This window comes from Nomascus leucogenys, chromosome 11 (assembly GCF_006542625.1).
Source record: "Nomascus leucogenys isolate Asia chromosome 11, Asia_NLE_v1, whole genome shotgun sequence".
Lineage (NCBI taxonomy): Eukaryota > Metazoa > Chordata > Mammalia > Primates > Hylobatidae > Nomascus > Nomascus leucogenys.
Window position 1 is genome coordinate 2,714,248 of NC_044391.1, and position 19,091 is coordinate 2,733,338.

The following is a 19,091-nucleotide window of genomic DNA, read 5'->3' on the forward strand; positions in this document are numbered from 1 at the left end:
CCGCCAATGGAACCCAGCATTATAATTATTTTGTTAACATTAATGGGAGGAATGTCTTTTCATCAATACCCTTTTCCTGAAGAAAGCACTAAAGTGTTCTGGTACCATGATAATTGTTAAATAGAGAGGGTACCTCTGGTGGGTATTCTCTGTTTCATTGATTCTTTTTCCATCTTGTGATGTTGGTGATGGTCAAGTCTAAGGAGCAGAGCTAGAACAAAGATGAACTTAAAAGTCATCAATGAAGAGGCATTTTTTACTCAGCTGTTAGAACAAGAAAAGTTTTTTGTATAATTTTTAATCTTGTATATTAATGGTTCTTCTTTAAGATATAATTTATATAGAGTAAAATGCACAAATCTCAAATATAACACTCAGTGAATTTTGACAAATGTATACACCTGTGTAAACACAGCGTAGATTAAGATAGAACATTTCATGGTCCCAGAAAATTCTCTTGTGCCCTCTTCCACTCAATACCTCTCCCTCCTACCCCTGCACGCACATAAAATACCCAGTGATGACTATTATCTTATCATCCAGCTTAGTTTACTGATAATTACCCTTCATCTAGGTGGAATCACATGGTGTGTTTTTGTGTTTGGCTTCTTTCATGCAATGTAATTTTTTTGAGATTCATCCATGTTGTTCCATGTTGCATTCCTCTTTTTTATTGCTGTGAGGTATTTCTTTGTATGACTTTACCACAATTTATCTACTGTCCAGCTGATGGATATTTACATTCTTTCCAGTTGTAAGCTATGATGAGTAAAGCTGCCATAAACAATTTTGTACAGGTCTTCTCATGGACGTGTGTTTTCATTTCTCTTGGGCAATTAACTAGGAAGGGACTTACTGAGTTATGGAGCAGGTGTCCATTTTGCTTTATTAGAAACCTCAGTTTTCTGAAGTTCTGTGTCACTTTATATTCTAACCAGGAGTGTGGGAGAGAACAAAGATGGTCTTGATCACAGTGATATGCTGTCACTTGCTCCTCATGTGGGCACTTCCACAGTCTTATATATCACTGAGCTGGAACGAGTAGGACAGAATGATAGGCTGGGGACAGGAGGCAATGGAATTACGGAGTTAGTGTATTGGAGAGGTAATTGATCCTGCCCCTGCCAGCAAGACCAGCTCATTTACTCCTCAGTCCAGCGATGCCTGCCAACCTTCCATTAAGAGTTACACCATGCAGACTGGCTGTGTTACAGAATTAATTCTGGGACTGGCTTTCAGTCCACTTGCACCTTGACCTTACCTCTACCTGTTTTCTCTCACGCCCAGTTCATGTGTATTCATACAGCTTCACAAAAACTCTCTTCTGTTGTTGGTGATTTTTTTGGTTAATCCTCATCACTGAAACTTCATAGTCATGAGCTGTCTCTTAAAAGATACATAACTTTGGGCCAGTTACTTAACAACCCCAAGTCCCTGTTTTCTTGTCTACAAAATGGGGATCAGAATGCTCTATTAAAAAGTTAATGGGGCCAGGCACTGTGGCTTATGCCTGTAATCTCAGTACTTTGGGGGGTCAAGATGGGAGGATCGCTTGAGGTCAGGAGTTCAAGGCTGCAGTGATCACACCACTGCACCTCAGCCTGGGCAACAAAGTAAGACCCTGTATCTTCACAAAAATAAATAAACTTTTAAAAAGTTAATTCAATCATTAATGCCTATAAAGGGCTCAGCACATACCATGTGCTCAGTAAACACTACTGTAACTCCCAGCACAACCCCTCCTGTTGTACTTCCTACATATGATTGGTTTTCCAACTCTCTAATTCCCCTTAATTGATAATTCTAGTGAAAGACCCTCCTGGGAACGGACCTAGGAATTCCTGCCCAGGCCCCTGCCTTTCCAAGGCGCATCCTCAAACCGTTACTCTGAGACAATTATAATGAAACAAGCACCATTTATACGGCAAACTTTAAAGCTCCGGCTAGCTTGAACTGGGGCCCTTTGGATTTCCTGTTTCATATTTCCCAGGATGAGGATTAGATTTTAAGGATTACGTGCTAAAAATAGAGCTCTATTATGCATTTTCAAGGATTTTAATATGTTGTTAAACTCTAGTTTTAACACATAGAGTACCTCCCCTTTAAAAATGAGTTGTTACCACCTGTGGAATACCTAAACATTATTATTCTGTGCTCCTGATGTTCCTGTGATCTCATGGAGTCTAGGGTGCCTTTCCCAGTCTCAACAGAGAGGACTTCATGAGCCCTGGGTACAGAAAGGTCATTGGTTTTATCTTAAACAATGTCAGCTACCTGCTGCCCACTTTTTTCCAAGCTCTTCTTGACCCTGCTATTTTCAGGCAAGATGTCCATGAACCAGTACAGCTCTTCACACTCATCCCTTCTGCCTCTTGCTCCAGAATCATGCTTGGGTATCACAAGCCTACATGTGGACCAACCTCCTTTCCCCCTGTCCCACCATGCCCCCCTCCCACATTCACTTCACAAAGCTTCTCTTCTCCATGCGTCACTCACATTACCCCTCTCTGGTTAGTACTTCCTTATCACCAACATGAAATCAGCAGGTACTACTCATTCCCTGACTTTGCTGCTCTCCTGTACAGTCAAACTCCTTAGAAAGTCTTCAATCACTTCTCTAAAGGAAGACTTTGTAGAGAGTCTTCACTGTGCTTGCTCTCCTCCCGGTCTCACCCCAATACACTCCATTACAGCTGTTGTCCCCTCCACTCTGCTGAAAAGTTGCCGACGTCCAACATCTTGTCATTCTTTTTCATCTAACTTGACCCCTTAGGCTCACTTTATACGCCGGATGGGCCTACCTCTTTTTTGAAAGGTGCTCTTCTCCTAACTTCTGGGACACTGGATTTGCTGTTTTTTCTGCCTGGATTCTTTTCTCTCAGATCTTCATGGGGATGTTCCTTCTCATCATGGATATAACCTCTTTGCAGAGGCCCTCCTGGTCCCAGGCCATCCTAATCAAAGCAGCTTCCTTCAACCTTTGGCCTGACTTTCTAGCTACTTTATATTTTTAATAGCACTAATTATATCTGATCTTCTCATTTATTTATGTAGATGTTAACATTTCATGGGGAAGTTTGTAACAAATTGCACATTTGTCAATAATGATCCCTGACATTCATTAATGACCTGCTATGTGCTAATTCCTGTCCTAAATTAGCTCATCTAATATTCAAAATAATGTTATGAAGTAGGAACTATTATCTTCATTTTTTTGTATGTGTAAACTGAGGTTCAGAGAGGCTAGATAACTTTTCCTTGATCCCAAAGCTGTAAGTAACATAATAAGAATTCACACCCATCTATTCTGATGCCAAGATCTGTGATATAAATCATTGAGGGGGAAAAAAAAACAGTGAATTAAGCTGTGTCCCCTGCTTTCTAGGAGCACAAAGAGAGATTGGGTGAGACAGAACATCTTTAAAGGAACCACCTGGAGAGAACTAACATTTTATTTGCTCTGGAGTGTTGAGATTTTAAAGGTTTGGCTTTGTGATGGCTCAAGCAGTAAATAGATCACACACATCTCATTTTGCATTGAGTGTGCAAAGCAGTCATAAATGATGAAGAACTGCATTATGGGTCTTATGTAAGTCTTAGAGTAAGACTATAAATTTCTAAAACTTGAAGTTTGTAAACAAAATATACATTAGTTTACTCATTAATGAATTCATAATCTAAGATGAACTGAAACTAGATCCTAATTAAAGCAAAATAAGGAAGATGCGCTGGTCTATATTTTCTTTCCTTTGACTTTCACTTAATCATTAAAGCCATGGCCTTCGTGGATTATTGGCAAGGGAAAGCAGATTGTAACACATTTTGCAGACAGAGAGAGCAGGTGTTTCCCACCTGTTCAGTTCCATCTCCGGGATGAACTTTGCCTTCATTACATGAATCCAGAGCATACTCTCCCAGCTTGTTGGTGCTCCTGTGAACTGTTGATCTGTTGCTGGCAAGCCCGAATAGCCCGGCACAGGAGCCAGTCTGCCTAGAAACCCTGAACTGAGTCTAACCTGTTCTCAGCAAATCCCATCTCTGCCTCTCTGGTGGGTCCTCATGGCACCCTTGTCTCCTGCCTATTACTTCCCAAAAGAAAGACAAAAAAATCCTTGGAAGTGTTGTATTAATGACTTTACATATAAAACCTCTCTCAGAAATGTTTGCATTTTTCTGGAAGAGGATGAGTAGAAAGGCCAATATTTGCCCCACAGAATGGAAAGTATTATTCAGCTACAGTAGATGCTGGGGGCCCTCAAATGCCAACAGGCCAATAAATCCCATCCACATGGGTTTCCAAGGAATAGTTTTATACAACTGGATTATAAGTCAAGTATTTGAGGGAGAAGCTGTTCACTAATCGCCCAAAACATTCCTCCAGCCTGCACCTCCGTCTCATTCCCACGGCGACTCTCTCTTTTAGGATCTTATTATTCATCTCCTAGTCCACTTTTCAAACTTAATGTGCATACCAAGCATGTGGGGCTCTAGATAAGATACAGATCCTGGCTCAGCAGGTGTGGGATGGGGCCCGAGATTCTGCATTTCTAGCCAGCTTCCAGGAGATGCCAGTGCCATTGGTCCACCAAATTGCACATCGTATAGCAAGATCCTAGCCCAGCACTTTCCAAGACAGAGGAGGCCTCAAAATCCCCTGTAGGCATCTGAAAACACGGATTTCTAGGCCCTATGGCAAGATATCTAATTGAGTAGGTCTAGGATGGTGCCCCAGAATTTGTATCTTTAACAAGTTCTCAGGTGATGCTGCTGCTGATGGTCTGGGAACCCCACTTTGACATCCACCATCATAGATTATTGTAGTAGCCTGTGACTTCTTTCTGTCACCTCTACTTCATTATATCACTGTCACCAGAATTATCCTTTAAAATTCTAAAAATAATTACTTTTTACATGTTTAAAAAAACTGCTGACGATTCTCAGTGGATGATTTAGTATACTTCCAGGCTTCTTGGCATGCTGTAACACACAGTTAGATATAAGCAACCCTAAGAAGTTTTTCAGAGGCCTGCCCCTCTGGTTATCTCAATAGCTACTATGAGATATAGCCCACCCAGTTCACATGCTTATATTTATCAGTGATTTAGAGAATTCTTTATTTCAGGAACTTGTACAGACCACAAAAGCATTTATTGAAAATGAATAAACATATACTATAGAGTGGTGTGTACAAACTTTTTAGTAACCTATAATAAGACAATACCAAGTACAAGGCCGTCATGCTTTGTAGGATATCAGGATTGGCTGACGTACTCATTGACATCAGGATTCCACTGTCAACCACCATGTCTAATGTCTTAAGAAAGTGGCTAGTGTCAAGCCAGAGGGAGGCTGTTCTGTCCTGCTCTGACCTAACCTTCACATTGCTCTGCCCTATTTTTGTTAATTGTCTTCTGTGGGATCTCATGCCATTTCTTTTCCAGGCTGCTAGATGCAAGGATTATTTGTTGTTGCTGATGTTTGTTTTGTTGTGGGGATCTTGGTCCTAATTCTTTTTCTTTGAATCTGTAAATACTCCAAGTGCAGTCCATAAAGAAGCTTGACTTGCCTCCAGAATGCACTGCCAGATGCTAGCTTCCAGCTTTACTAACCAACCCGAGAGATGGATTTTGTGGGTTTGTTTGGTCTCGCAGTTTGTGCCAACTGGGCACCGTGTCCTTAGTCCACCCTCTTCTTTGCACACAAGTACAAAAGGGAACATTTTATTCTGCTTCTTGGGGTGGGAACAGTCACTTTATTTACGGGGTCTGAGCTAAAATTTGATTTCTCTATTGCATGGTGCACTGGCTTTATCTGTGTACATCCACATCCTTTATTATTTTTCCATTTCATGCCCAAGTTCTAGGCTTCTCATGATGTTCCACCCTTTGTGGCTTCAGCCTTCCTTTCCAGCTTCACCTCCCAGTACTGCAGCCCATCTGCTCCAGCGATTCCCTGAAAAAGTCATGTCCTCTGTAGTGTATCCTCTCCCAGTGCTCACCCCAACAGGATTAGGCCCACACATGTAGGCCTACCCAGATCCTAAACTCAATCTTGTTAAGCCCAATGAAAATCAGGTGGTGTGACTCACAAAGGCGATTGACTTTAACTCCTCTAGGTTTTACTTTTGTCTGGTTTTCAAAGGAAAGTGCATGAGGGAGCAGGGAAGTGTTTGCCACAGGCAAATGTTTGAACATTCAGGACAGTTAAGAAAAGATATAAGGGTTAGTGAAAGTGAGCACAATTGATGCAGATTTGGCATGCTGAAAGGAATTTTTGCCCCTTAATGATCTCTGTTTTCTTTATGCAGCATAACCTGAGGCAATTAAAGGTAGGAAACTACTCTAACCAACTGGCAATTATATTTTAGTGTATTTGGTACAATGCATACTCACTCTCCGTATTTTCAGAATTTTTGAAAAGCAAAGAAGCTTCAAAACTGTCAAAGTTGGCTCTTCTTTCACTCTTCACGACGCCTTAGTAGGAAAAAGGAAAGAGCTGGGCTGTTGGTTCTGGGTCCTTTTGTGTACTGACACGGATGCATTTGAAGGATTTGAAATGTGCTGCAGTTTGAAACTTGGGTTCCTTTTACTGTTTATTCCTTTTTCTGTTTTCACCCATTGGTACCCTTGATTGATAGTGTTTAAGTCAGGGGACAAGCTGGGGGTTTAGAACATTGAGGTTCTCAGTGAATGACCCTAAGCTTAAAAGGGAGCCCAAACTCATCAGGCCTCGTGTTTAAAAATAGTTTATTTTTGATGATGTTCATGTGAATGAGCCATAGTCCTACTCCTCAGGGCTGTGGAATGGAAAGCCTTGAGTAGCAAATGATCATAGTTGCCTGGCCAGACCCTCTTTCTGGTCCAGGCACTATCCTCCAGCAGTCACAGGTGCTGCCCTGGGCATTGTAGGATGTCCAGCAGCACCCCTGCACTTGACCCCTTAGATGCCAGCAGCATCCCACCAGGGTGACATCCAAAATATTCCTAGACTTTGCCAAATGCCCTGGACTGGAGAAAGGGCAAGGTGGAGGCAATGGGAGGCAAAATTGCCCCCAGTTGAGAACGATTGGTCTCTAGGGATGCTGAAGATGTGCTGGGTGAAAGCCAATTCTCTTCCTAAGCTGATCCAGGCACAAAGGAGAGCAGAGGCATCTGCAAAATGAAAGCTACATTCTTTTAATGATATCACTCTTTCCTCTCGACCCAATTTTGGCCAGTTTTTAGAAAATCACATCTTCCTCAAGCATCTAAACTGGCAGAAGAGAGAAGATGCCACGGTTTCTGCTTTGAAGGGTCCAGTGAGTTTTGGTATGGTCCTCACATAAAGAGGCCAAGGATATTTGTGTTTTACGTTAGGTCTTGGCAAGATAAAAATTATAAGAGAAGTTTTATAGTGTACCAGATTTCTATCGTGTTTTTAAAAAGAAAATAACTTATTGAATATAATTGCCAGACAAGGTGAAGATAGTAAAAGTATTCAGGTTGTCACCCCAAACTGCAAAGCTGACTAATTTCAACCTTTTCCTGCTAAGAAACTTCACCCTTCTGTGTTTTCTCTCCCTCTGTTTTTGCCTGCCTGTACAACTCAATCCTTTGTATTTACCCATGATGAAAGGACTACATGCAATAAAGAAAATTAAGCAAACCTGATTTTCAAGGCTTGAGTAATTTAAAAACTATGATTTTGACATTTTAAGAATGTTATGTTGACCTCATTCTTGATCAGTCATGAAAATTAAATGCAGGAGCTTTGCACCAAAGCAAGGCCCCTAGCTTAATGAAGATTTAATTTATACCGTTTCCTAACATTCTCTTTCTTTTTAGTCTACACAGCTCACATTTGTACCTTTTCTCAAAGTAATCATGGGTTATAATTTAAACTGTTAAGTACACACTGCCTTAATCTTGTATTTTGTTGTTACATTAATCAAGGCAGTGACAAGCAAAATTCTGTTCGAGGACTCTTAACCTGCCTTGCAAGAAAAGTAATGTTCACTTTTTAAATGAGCCATTAAATAAATCCACTGACTTTTTGAGTGAAAAGCCTCTCCCTGTCCCAAGAGCTCAAACTGCATTCAACAGTTGCTTTTGGATTCCCAAAGAGAGCAGCAAATAGTAGGAGTTATGTCTCTGGAAGGCTTCTTGAGTTCCAAAAGGCAATTTCCTTCCTCTCCAGAAGGAAATCAAAGAGGAAAAAAACAGGAATCATCTGAAAGATAACTCAAGAAGTAAGTGCATAACTCAGTGGAAAGCTAGCTAGCTAGACAGATAGAAGGAGGATACAGGCTTTCTAGTGAAATTGGGATTTTAAAGCATTTATGGAGGGAGAAGAAATGATTACAAACAAAGCCAAGTGCTAAATATAGAAACTATGGAAATAAATAGCCCATGCTCCCAGGATAGCCTTAGCTTTGATGTTAAGCAGCAAAGCAGATCCAGAGGGTTCCTGTGTAAAGCTATAAACAGAAAAGAATTAAGAATATGCTGATTGAGAGAAACAAATGTGGTTTACCTTGGGAATTACCTCTGTATTGTGCTATTTGTGGAATAAAGGACAATAATGTCATAGCAAGCACTTTGTAAAAGTAAAGTTCTATAGTTTATAGTGGAAACAATATGCAGTCCATTGTCTTGAAATGTCTATTTCATATTTTGTTGTAAGGGAGCTTTACAAAGGTAAGTGCCTTATTCTGACAGTGCTAGCTAACTAATAAAGTAATCAAGAACATGAACTCTGATAACAAGACCTGAAACCAAACCAGAAGGCAGAAAAGGGAAAGAACAGACTCCAATTGGAGCTAGGTGATGTGTCTAAAATAAATTTCATGTGTGCCTTATTTTTATATTTCCTTGGATCCATTTAAATGGAAATTTCCATTGGGGGGCAACCTACATAAGTAATTGATAGATATACTTAATTTATTTGCTGGTAAGTTGAGAATATAGCCATATTAATGGAATTGGAATTGTCAAAAAATATTGTTGGAGTTGTCCATGAAAATATTGCTATACTCAGTATTTCTTTTAGGGCTACTTATAATGTTACTATAACAACCAATGAATGGACTACGCCTGAAAGATAAAATGAAACATAAAGATGATGAATTTTTTAAGTTAAATTTTTTATTGAATTCCATGAAGAAATATCTCTGAAATCTCAGGATTGCTCTAGCTTCAAGTGGTTAGAAGACAAAAAGAGCCTGAGGCAGGAAAATGGCATGAACCTGGGAGGTGGAGCTTGCAGTGAGCCGAGATCGTGCCACTGCACTCCAGCCTGGGTGACACAGTGAGACTCCGTCTCCAAAAAAAAAAAAAAAAAAGAGCCTGGCTTCTTAAGAAACCAGGTAGTAAGATGGTAAATCGTGTAACTGGAGAAAACAATTGGGAGTATTTTGGGGAAAGATACGGTTACAAACACTGCAAGTTTCTGTTGGGGAAGAGGTGTTTGTAGTCATGACTGCAAAGACGACCTTCTGGAAAAGTCTAGGAAGCAGGTCATAGGACAATTCCAGAAAGAAGGAAAATTATTCAGTCAGTGACTCCACTGTCTTTCAGCAAATGCTTGCCTGATTACTACAGAACATGCAACTTTTGCTGATACAAACATGCACGAAGGAAGGTACTTCCTCTAGATAGAGGGACCTTGTGAGTAATTGACCTTGTGTCTATTCTCCCCTTATACTTCCCAGCATCCCTTGCAGCTAGATGTGCCTCTGAGCTAAATTCTGGCCAAGAGGTATCAACAAAAACCTGTGAGAATTTGGGGATCTTTTCTTAAAGGTAGGGACATGGGCTGCTTCTTCCTTCCCTCTTTGCTGCAGGCTGAAATGTAGCCAATATGAATTGTGTTGGAGCAGCCCTGTCTACCATGAGGGAGATGCTGCATACTGGGGATTGAGAGATTGTCAGAGAGAAAAAGCTGAGACCCAAACAACTGTGTGATGCAGCCCTAGTGGCCTGGTCTCCTACCTCCAGGCTTCTTTCACATGGAAGAAATAAGTCTCTATCCTTTCTAAGCTGCTGCCGTTTTGGCCTTTTTAGAAACTTACAGCTGAGCTTAAACTTAACTCATACACATTCACTGTGGTTGTAAGTAGAACTAAAAATATACTTAACTCATATTTAGCAGTTTGTTTTAATTCCCCAGTTCATACTGAAACTAGAACAATGCCTTTGCTTAAAAACAGAAATCAAAATCAATCAAACATAATTGATTGAATACAGATTGCAAAGAAGTATAAAATGGAATTTTGGCCCTCAAGTGGCTTTCTTCATCATGAAGAAACAAGACATTTAAAAAGGTATATGCATATGGTTTTGTATGTATATGTGTGTATACGTACATATACATATCTACACACACACATAAATATATACATATCTACATATACACATCCATGTACTACACACATATACATATAACAAAACAATATTAAAAACTCCATTGTGTAATAGTTCAGTAGAACCAGTGGTGCACAGACAATAAAATCCTTGGGAATTCAGAGGAAACAACTGAAAGAGATGGGAGTTTGGGCAGAGAACCTGGTCCTGAAGATTAAAAGGAAAGATTAGACAGGTGACAAGAAGAGGAAATAGGGCACAATGAATATATTGTCTGTAAAATGGAAGAGTTTTAGGTTGATATCTTAGTATGACATATTTACAGTCACAATTCAATATAAAGGGTCTTTTGCTAGCGTTCATGTATTTTATCTGGTCTTAATGAAATGTGTAAGTGACCATGATAGACCTCACTGTTCCACAGGTAGCGTTTTCAGGAAAACTGTGCAATTAGTGTCTGAATTTCTTCTATGAAGAGTCCTTACAGTTTGTCTTCAACTTGCAGTTCTGTGGTCAAAGGAGCCGTCTGAATAATTGCAGTGTAGTAATTGTGTCTGCAGAGGACATAAGCAAAGCACTTTGCTTAAGCAAAAACATTTTGTTTTGTTTTGGTTTTTTGTTTGTTTATTTTTGCTGGCAGCATTGCTAGTCAAGACTGAAAAATTAGGGCATTTAAAATAGTGGAGTAAGAATGGTGGTTGTTACAGAGGAGCTGAGTAAGATAGAGCAATGTGACAAGCAGGTCTTAGAAGACTAGGTAGAAGATCAATACCCTGAGAAGGAGATATGGAGGGGTCAGAATGGTCTGTGGAAAAAGTACTGAACATGGGCCAGTTGAAGAGGAAGAGAATCAGTACATTAAAAAAGACCCAAATGAAAAAAAGAAATAAAGCTGTCTTTATTTGCAGATAGCATAATTTTCTATGCAGAGACACCAAGAGTCTGTTAAAAAAAAACTTTCTAGAACAAATAAGTGAGTAAAGCAAGATGCAAGATCAATGTACAAAAGTCTATTGTTTTTCTATGTTCCAGAAATGAGCAATTGGAACTTGAAATTTTTTTCCTTCAACTTTTATTTTAGCTGGGGTACATGCACTGGACGTGCAGGTTCGTTCCATAGGTAAATGTGTGCTATGGTGGTTTGCTGCACAGATCAATCCATCACCTAGGTATTAAGCCAACCATCCATCAGCTCTTCTTTCTGATGCTCTCCCTCCCTTGACCCCCACCCTGGATAGGCCTCAGTGTGTGGTGTTTGCCCCACAGTGTGTCCATGTGTTCTCATCATTCAGCTTCCACTTATAAGAGAGAACATGTGGTGTTTGGTTTTATGTTCCTGGGTTAGTTTACTGAGGATAATGGCTCCATCTCCATCCATGTCCCTGTAAAGGACATGATCTTGTTCCTTTTTATGGCTGCGCAGTATTCCATTGTGTATATGTGCCACATTTTCTTCATCCAGCCTGTCACTGATGGGCATTTGGGTTGATTCCATTTCTTTGTCATTGTAAATAGTGCTGCAATGAATATATGTGTGCCTGTATCTTTGTAACGGAATGATTTATATTCCTTTGGATGTATACCCAGTAATGGGATTGCTGAGTCAAATGGTATTTCTGCCTCTAGATCTTTGAGGAATCACCACACTGTCTTCCACAATGGTTGAAATAATTTACACTACCACCAACAGTATAAAAATGTGGAACTTGAGATTTTAAAAATTACTATTAAAAATATCACCAAAAAATGAAATACTTAAGGGTAAATTTGACAAAATACATCAAGGAACTGTATGTGGAATACTACAAAACTCTGATAAAATAAGTCAAAGAAAGTCTAATGAGATTGGGTGATATTTCGTGTTCACGGATGGAAAGATTTAATATTGTAAAGATATTAATTTTTTTCCAATTGAACTATAGATTCAATGTAATCCCAATCACAATCCCAGCAAACTTTTTTTATATGTTGACATAATTGTTGCAAGATTTATATGGTAATGCAAAAAACTGAGATTAGCCAATACAATAATAAAATGGAAGAATGAAGTTAGAGAACTCACATGATTTAAGACTTATTATAAAGCTACAATAATCAAGGAAGCATGGTGTTAGCAAATTAGATACATAGATCAATGGAAAATAGCAGCAAGCCCCCAAATAGACCCAGATAATTATAGTAAACTGACTTTTTTACAAAAGTGCAAGAATAATTCAATAAAGAAAGGATAGTCTTTTCAAAAAATAGTGCTGGAGCAATCGGGTGTCCATATGCAAAAATATGAACTTAGAGTTCATACTTTACAAAAAAAAATTAACTCAAAATGAGTCATAGACATATATGTAAAATGCAAACCAATTAAACTTCTAGTAGAAAAATAGGATAAATTTTGTACAATCTTGGATTTGTGGATGAGTTTTTAGATACAACACCAAAAGCATAATCCATGAAAGAAAATTTTAGTAAACTACACTTTGCTTAAATTTAAAACTTTGGCTATGCAGAAGACAGTATTAAAAGAATGAAAGGGAAAGACACAGACTGGGAGAAAGTATTTGGAAATCACACTGTGATAAAAGAATAGTATTCCGAATATACAGAGAACCCTTAAAACCCGACAAGAAGAAAATAAATAATGCAAATTAAAATTTGGCAAAACGTATGAACAGATATCTCATCACAGAAAACATACAAACATAGCAAATACACATATGAAAAGATGCTCAACATCATTTGTCATAAAGGAAATGCAATTTAAAACCCTAATGAAATACACTACACACTATCAAAAAAGCTAAAATTTTAAAAATTGATGATACCAAGTCTTGGCAAGGATGCACAGCAACAGTATCTCCTATTCATTACTAATGGGGTTGCAAAATGGGTATAATGAAATGAAATACAGTTTGGCAGTTTCTTATAGAACTAAACATACTCTTACCCCATGATCTAGCAATTGTGCTCCTAGGTATTTACCTAACAGATTTGAATATTTATGTCCCATAAAAACCTGCATGCAAATATTTATAGAAGCTTTATTCTTAATAACCCAAAACTGGAAGCCATCACGATATCCTTCAATAGGTGGACAGACAAACCGTGATATATACAATGGAATATTATTGAGTGATAATAAGGAATTAGTTTTCAAACCATGCAAAGACATAAATGAACCTTAAATGCATAATGCTAAGTGATATAAGTCAGTCTGAAAAGACTGCATGTTGTATAATTCCATTTATATAATATTCTAAAAAAGGCAATGCCATAGAGAGGGTTATCAGATTAGTGGCTGCTAGGGGTTGTAGAGGATATTGAAAAGGTGAAGCACAGTGAATCTTTTTAGGATAGGGAAATTTCTTTTGTATGGTGCTGTAATGGTAGGTACTATGCGCATACGAGTTACTATGCATTTATTAATGTACTGTGTACTTTTAAATGTACAAATGTACTTTGCATTTATAAAAATCTATAGAATTTTGCAGCACAAAAATAAACTTTAATATATTCAAATATTAGAAAATTATTTAGAATGTCAAGAGAATCCCAGGATGGAAAGCAGATTGTGACAAATAATATCTATATTATAAATATATAAAACAACCTTATGAAGGCAATAAGGGAGGAAGTTGCTAACTGAAGTAACTGGGAATGAATGGAATCTGTGAAACTAAAAGCAAAAAGAACGGTTGTTAACAACCGTTAACAGTTTAGAGACCAGTATACATATATACTGGAATTGAATAATTAGTTGGATGGCTGATGGTGGAAGCAAGGTTTCTCACTGTTGGAGCGGGTAGTTGTAGAGCAAAGGAAGGGGGCTAGAATGATCCATGTAGACATAGGCTAGAATTGTGACATCAGTGTGAACTCATTTTTAGCGTAATATACATACAGATGGATGAATATAGAAAGTTATAGATATTTGTGTGTATACACGGGTTTGTATATACACCTATATTTCCAAACTGGGTTCTTGAAGAGGACCTAGAAACGATAACACTTCAGTATCAATGAGCATAACCAGCCCCCTGAACTTGGTTTCTAATGCCGTTCTTCAAGAAAAGTTACTAGGGCTCTTGGAGAAATGGCTGATTCTAGAGCTGGAGAAGGGAATTTACAAGATGAGGCTGGAGCATCTAACAATGCCAGGAAGCAAGAAAGTTTGTCAGAGGAACATATGGAGCCAACTAAAAGACCTCTCAATGGTCAAAGCTGGGACAATTTAAGCAACAAAATAAAGATGTGATATTAGATTGTAACTCAAAGTATAAAACAAGTATCCGTAGGCCACATTATTATAAATGAGTCACTGAATGAATAAATAATTGGGAAGAATACACAATTCTCCTATACAGGATACCAAATACAAACTGCCTTCTCTTAAGTGTGGCATTCACGTAGCAACTTCCTTCAAAAAAAGCACAATATGGAAAGAGGAGATAAAGAGTAACTGTGGTGCAGGAACTGACAAACACTGCCTCAGTCAGCTGACCAAGGATAATATCATCAGTATTAAGTCATGTTGATAGTAGGTACCTTTGACATGATGTGATGCAAACGGCATTTTACCTCTGTGGTCTTTCTTCTGAAACCCACAACTTCAGTCCAATCATGAGAAAAACATCCTGTACCCATATTAAGGGATATTCTAGAAAATACCTGACTAGTACTCCTCAAAACTGTTAAGGTCATCAAAAGCAAGGAATGCCAAAGACAGACCCTAAGATGACAGGTGCACTAAGTGCAGTATGGTGTCATGGATGGGCTCTTGGCACAGGAAAAGGACAGTAGGTCAAAACTAAGGAATATCAATGAAGTATGGGCCTTAGTTAATATTAAAGTATCAATATTGGTATATTAGTTGTATCAAATGTATCATACTAATGTAAGATATTAACCATAGGGAGAACTGCCTGTGACATACGTGGAAATTCTCTGTACAAATTTTTTGTAAAGCTAAAATTATTCTAGAATAAAAGGCTATTAAAAAAAAAAGACCCAAACTAAACATATAATCATGGTGGCCAGGGGCTGGAAGTGAAAGTTGGAGAATGGAGAGTTATTGCTTAGCGTGTATAGAATTTCTATTTGAGAAGATGTAAATGGTTCCTGAGATTTATGATGGTGATGGTTACACAACAATGTGAACGTACCTAACGCCACTGAGTTGTATACTTAAAAATGATTAAAATTGTAATTTGTATCATGTATATTTTATCAAAGTAAAACAAGTATTTCAAGAAAAAAACTCAAAGACACAGAAAACTAGAGAAGAGAAACATCAGAAGGACTAAAAACAAAATTTAAAAGTGGACCAACAAGAAAGCAGTGGGATAGGAAGGAAAGCTGTGTAAGATGCACAGGGCAAAACACTTCCATTACTAGAACACCAGGAAACAAAACACCTGTTTAGAAATCACAGAGAATAAATTAGTACTCACGGTTTTCTCTTTACTTTGTAATTTTTTAGTTGTACACACCCTCTTCCAAAAACCACAACACAAGGCAAGAAATACAAAAAAAAAAATTTTGTTTATTAGTAAATTAAATTCTGTATTGAATGTGGAAAAACAGAACAAAAAGTGGAGGCTCTGATACACTTTGGCCCCGAATACTGGCCCTCTGAGAAGAGGAGAGTTGGGGTAACCAGATGTTATATTAATGGAGTGGCATTTAGAAGCCAGGCATTGAACTCTGCTTATTTATATATTATTTTAACCCTCACACCAGCATTATATGCTAGTACTATTATTTCTCACTACAGAGCTAACATTTGGGATCATAGTTGTCTGCCAATGACTTGAATTTAGTAACAGTGAAAATTCCATACACATAGGAATATAGCAAAATTTTTTCAGTAAGGCTGTAACATTTAAGTGAACTTAGCTGATCCTACATATATTAGAGAACGCTTGCTATAAATTCATGGTATTCTGTCTACCAAGTCAGAGAATTGGTTTAAATGTGTTGATGTATCTGGGGTATTAGAGTCTACAGTCATGAAATGGAACCCTAGTTGTACAACTCATTAGCTATGTGCTGTCAAATTACTTAACATGTAGAGATCTCAGTTTTACCATCTATAACATGGGGATAAAACAGGTTCTTTGCTTATAACATTCTTTTTCCTTTTCTAATATCCCATGTGCTTGTGACTTTTTATGATCAGAGATAGTGGTATTTGTCTTAAAAAAAAGAGAGAAAGAAAAGGCCATATAAACCCTATATTAATTGGAGTATCATAGGTACAATAAAAATAAATGCCAGAGTTTCAATGACTTAACACATTAAAAAGTATTCCTCACTTACTTAGAAGCCTAGTGTGGGTGTTTTTGATATAAAGGTGATTTTCTTCTACCTGGTGATTCAGGGACTTAGACTCTGTCCAATCTAACAGCTCCAGTATCTCCTAGGGTCTCTCTGTCCTCTGTAAAAAGGACACGGGGGAAAGAAAAAGACCCGAAATGACCCTCATCTCTTCCGTTCACATTCCATTTGTGAGAACTAGTCATATGACCCTCCTTAAATGCAAGCAAAGGGTGGTGTGAAATGTGGCTGTATTCAGGCAGCAATTTCCCTGTAATTCTTTGAACCGCGTGAGGCAAAGTGCAAAGTTTGGTGGCGAATGAACAACCTTTGCCTTAAGCTCTGTGCGACCCCAGTAATGCTGAACTGTGCAAACCCACTCACCTGTATGGGGAGAAGAGTAGCACCATTATAGTAAGGACTCCTGCAGTAATCACCAAGTATAATGGGGGCACTTAATGCTCAGCTTTTTATGCACCTTAAATGGTTTAATAATAATTCTAAGAAAAAGTATTTATAAAGCATTTGGGAATGCTTATAAGGGATTAAAATAATATTAAAGAAATCACTAGAGTCTCAGCATTAGATGATTTTTAATGCAACAAAATCTCATCATACTGTATTTTTTCTTCTTCACTTTAAAAATAAACCTGCAGAATAGATATGGTATAAAGTGAGACTCCATAGTGTCTAGAATTTTTTTCTTTGTATTTGTACTGATATTCTCTCTCTCTTTTCCAGTGTATCAACTTTTAGTTATATATTTTGTTCAAAAATAACATCTTATCATCATAAACATCAATTATTTAAATAGGATAACATGCTTCTTCTGAGTGCTTTAAAGTCAACTTGAGTGTTTATAAGTTAGGGAATTATTAAGAAGAAACCTTGGTATATCCACAAGATAAATGTTACCAGTCTCTCACTGTGCGTCTCAGTGGTTCTCAAACTTAAAAGTGTAACAGAATTACCTGTAGGATTTGTTATAACACAGATTGCTAGGTCCCAACCCCTGGAGTTTTCAGTTCAGAAAGTCTGGGATGTGGGCCAGGAATTTGTGTTTCTAACAAGTAACCAGATGATGTGATGCTGCTGGTCCAGGGACCACACTTTGAAAACCACTGATTTTTCTATAAAATAATGCCACAGAAGGTAAGGAGGAAGGTATCAAATCTATGCAGTTTCTCTGAGGTTGGACTACTTGATGTGTCCCAGCTTTTATGTTTAAAAAAAAAAATAATGCCGAAAGACATACAGTGCTTAAGACTCAGGTTAATTTAATTCCATAATCATATGGCAGAATAGCACCAATTTTGGTACGTAGAGTCTTCTGTACTTAATTTTGACTGACCCACATAGAGCAAATGTGATTTATCTGACTTGAAAACCCAAATAAGCTAGGTTGTGAAACACAGTGGGTTTTTATGATGGGGCCTATACGGAGACATATGAGTTATTAGAGGGATAGCCGTGGTTAGGCTAAGGGTAAGGGTATACAGAGAATACGTTGCAAAGATATTAAGGAAAATAAGAAAATTATGGAAGACTTTAAGGAAAAGCACTAAATATGAGTTCAGGGCCTGAGCTAAGTGGATTTTCAAAAAAATTTCCTGGGTATTTACTTTCTTAATACAGAGGAAGTAATTTGGAGGAATATTTATTTTTAGGTTTTACTTTCATCTGAGCAAGAAGAAATATATTGTGCAATAATGAAAAAGTGATCTATCTTCTTGGATGCTCAAAACTGATGTTAAGGATTTATGAATTATTTATTTAGAAAAATTATATACCCAGGGATAGTGACCCTGGTCAATATTTAAGCTTCAAAAAAGATAGTGAAATTCAGTTTTTCTAAACTCTGGAGGATAAAGTGTTTTATCATAACATTACAAATTGTGGAATGAAGGAATAAAAGTCACAGTGGGTTCTTTTTTGAAAGTCTGGGGCTACCTGGAATCAGCATATAGGACCCAACTTCAAAAGGTGAACAATGATATTAACCAATAATGTGTTTCTTTGAGGAAATGATCTGAAGCAAAAAGATACCTCACAGACCAGGGAGGTAATATTCAAGCAACTAAAGAAGCTAAGGACTATTTCATATGACTATCTTGCCCTTGGTGAAAAATCCTAATACAGTGATTTTTTTTCTCCACTATATTTACAAAGGAAGCATAAAAATAAGAATGTTGGCTGGGTGTGGTGGCTTACACCTGTAATCCCAGCACTCCGGGGGGCCGAGCCAGGAGGATCCCTTGAGCCCAGGAGTTCAAGATCAGCCTGAGCAACATAGTGAGACCTTGTCTTTACAAAATAAAAAAGGAAAAAAGAAAGATAAAAGAAAAAAAATGAGAATGTCTGGATTTGAAGGAAGAAAAGGATTCGAAGAAATTCTGCCCTGCATTCTGCTGATGGCAATTTTATTAGAGAACACTTGCACTG

General features: G+C 38.0%; 1 protein-coding gene across 5 annotated transcripts in view; it reads left to right on the forward strand.

Annotated features, from left to right (window-relative positions):
• PLCB1 (phospholipase C beta 1) overlaps positions 1–19,091 on the forward strand; it is a 787,620-nt gene that overhangs the window by 208,724 nt on the left and 559,805 nt on the right. Inside the window, exon 1 of one of the 5 annotated variants that reach the window (XM_030821959.1) lies at positions 6,049–6,328. The exons of the other annotated variants lie outside the window; for them this stretch is intronic. Within the exon in view, the coding sequence (XP_030677819.1) occupies positions 6,245–6,328 (84 nt within the window). The 5' untranslated portion in view covers positions 6,049–6,244. Of the gene's footprint in view, positions 1–6,048; positions 6,329–19,091 lie in introns of those variants that run through there. 5 annotated transcript variants of the gene reach the window in all.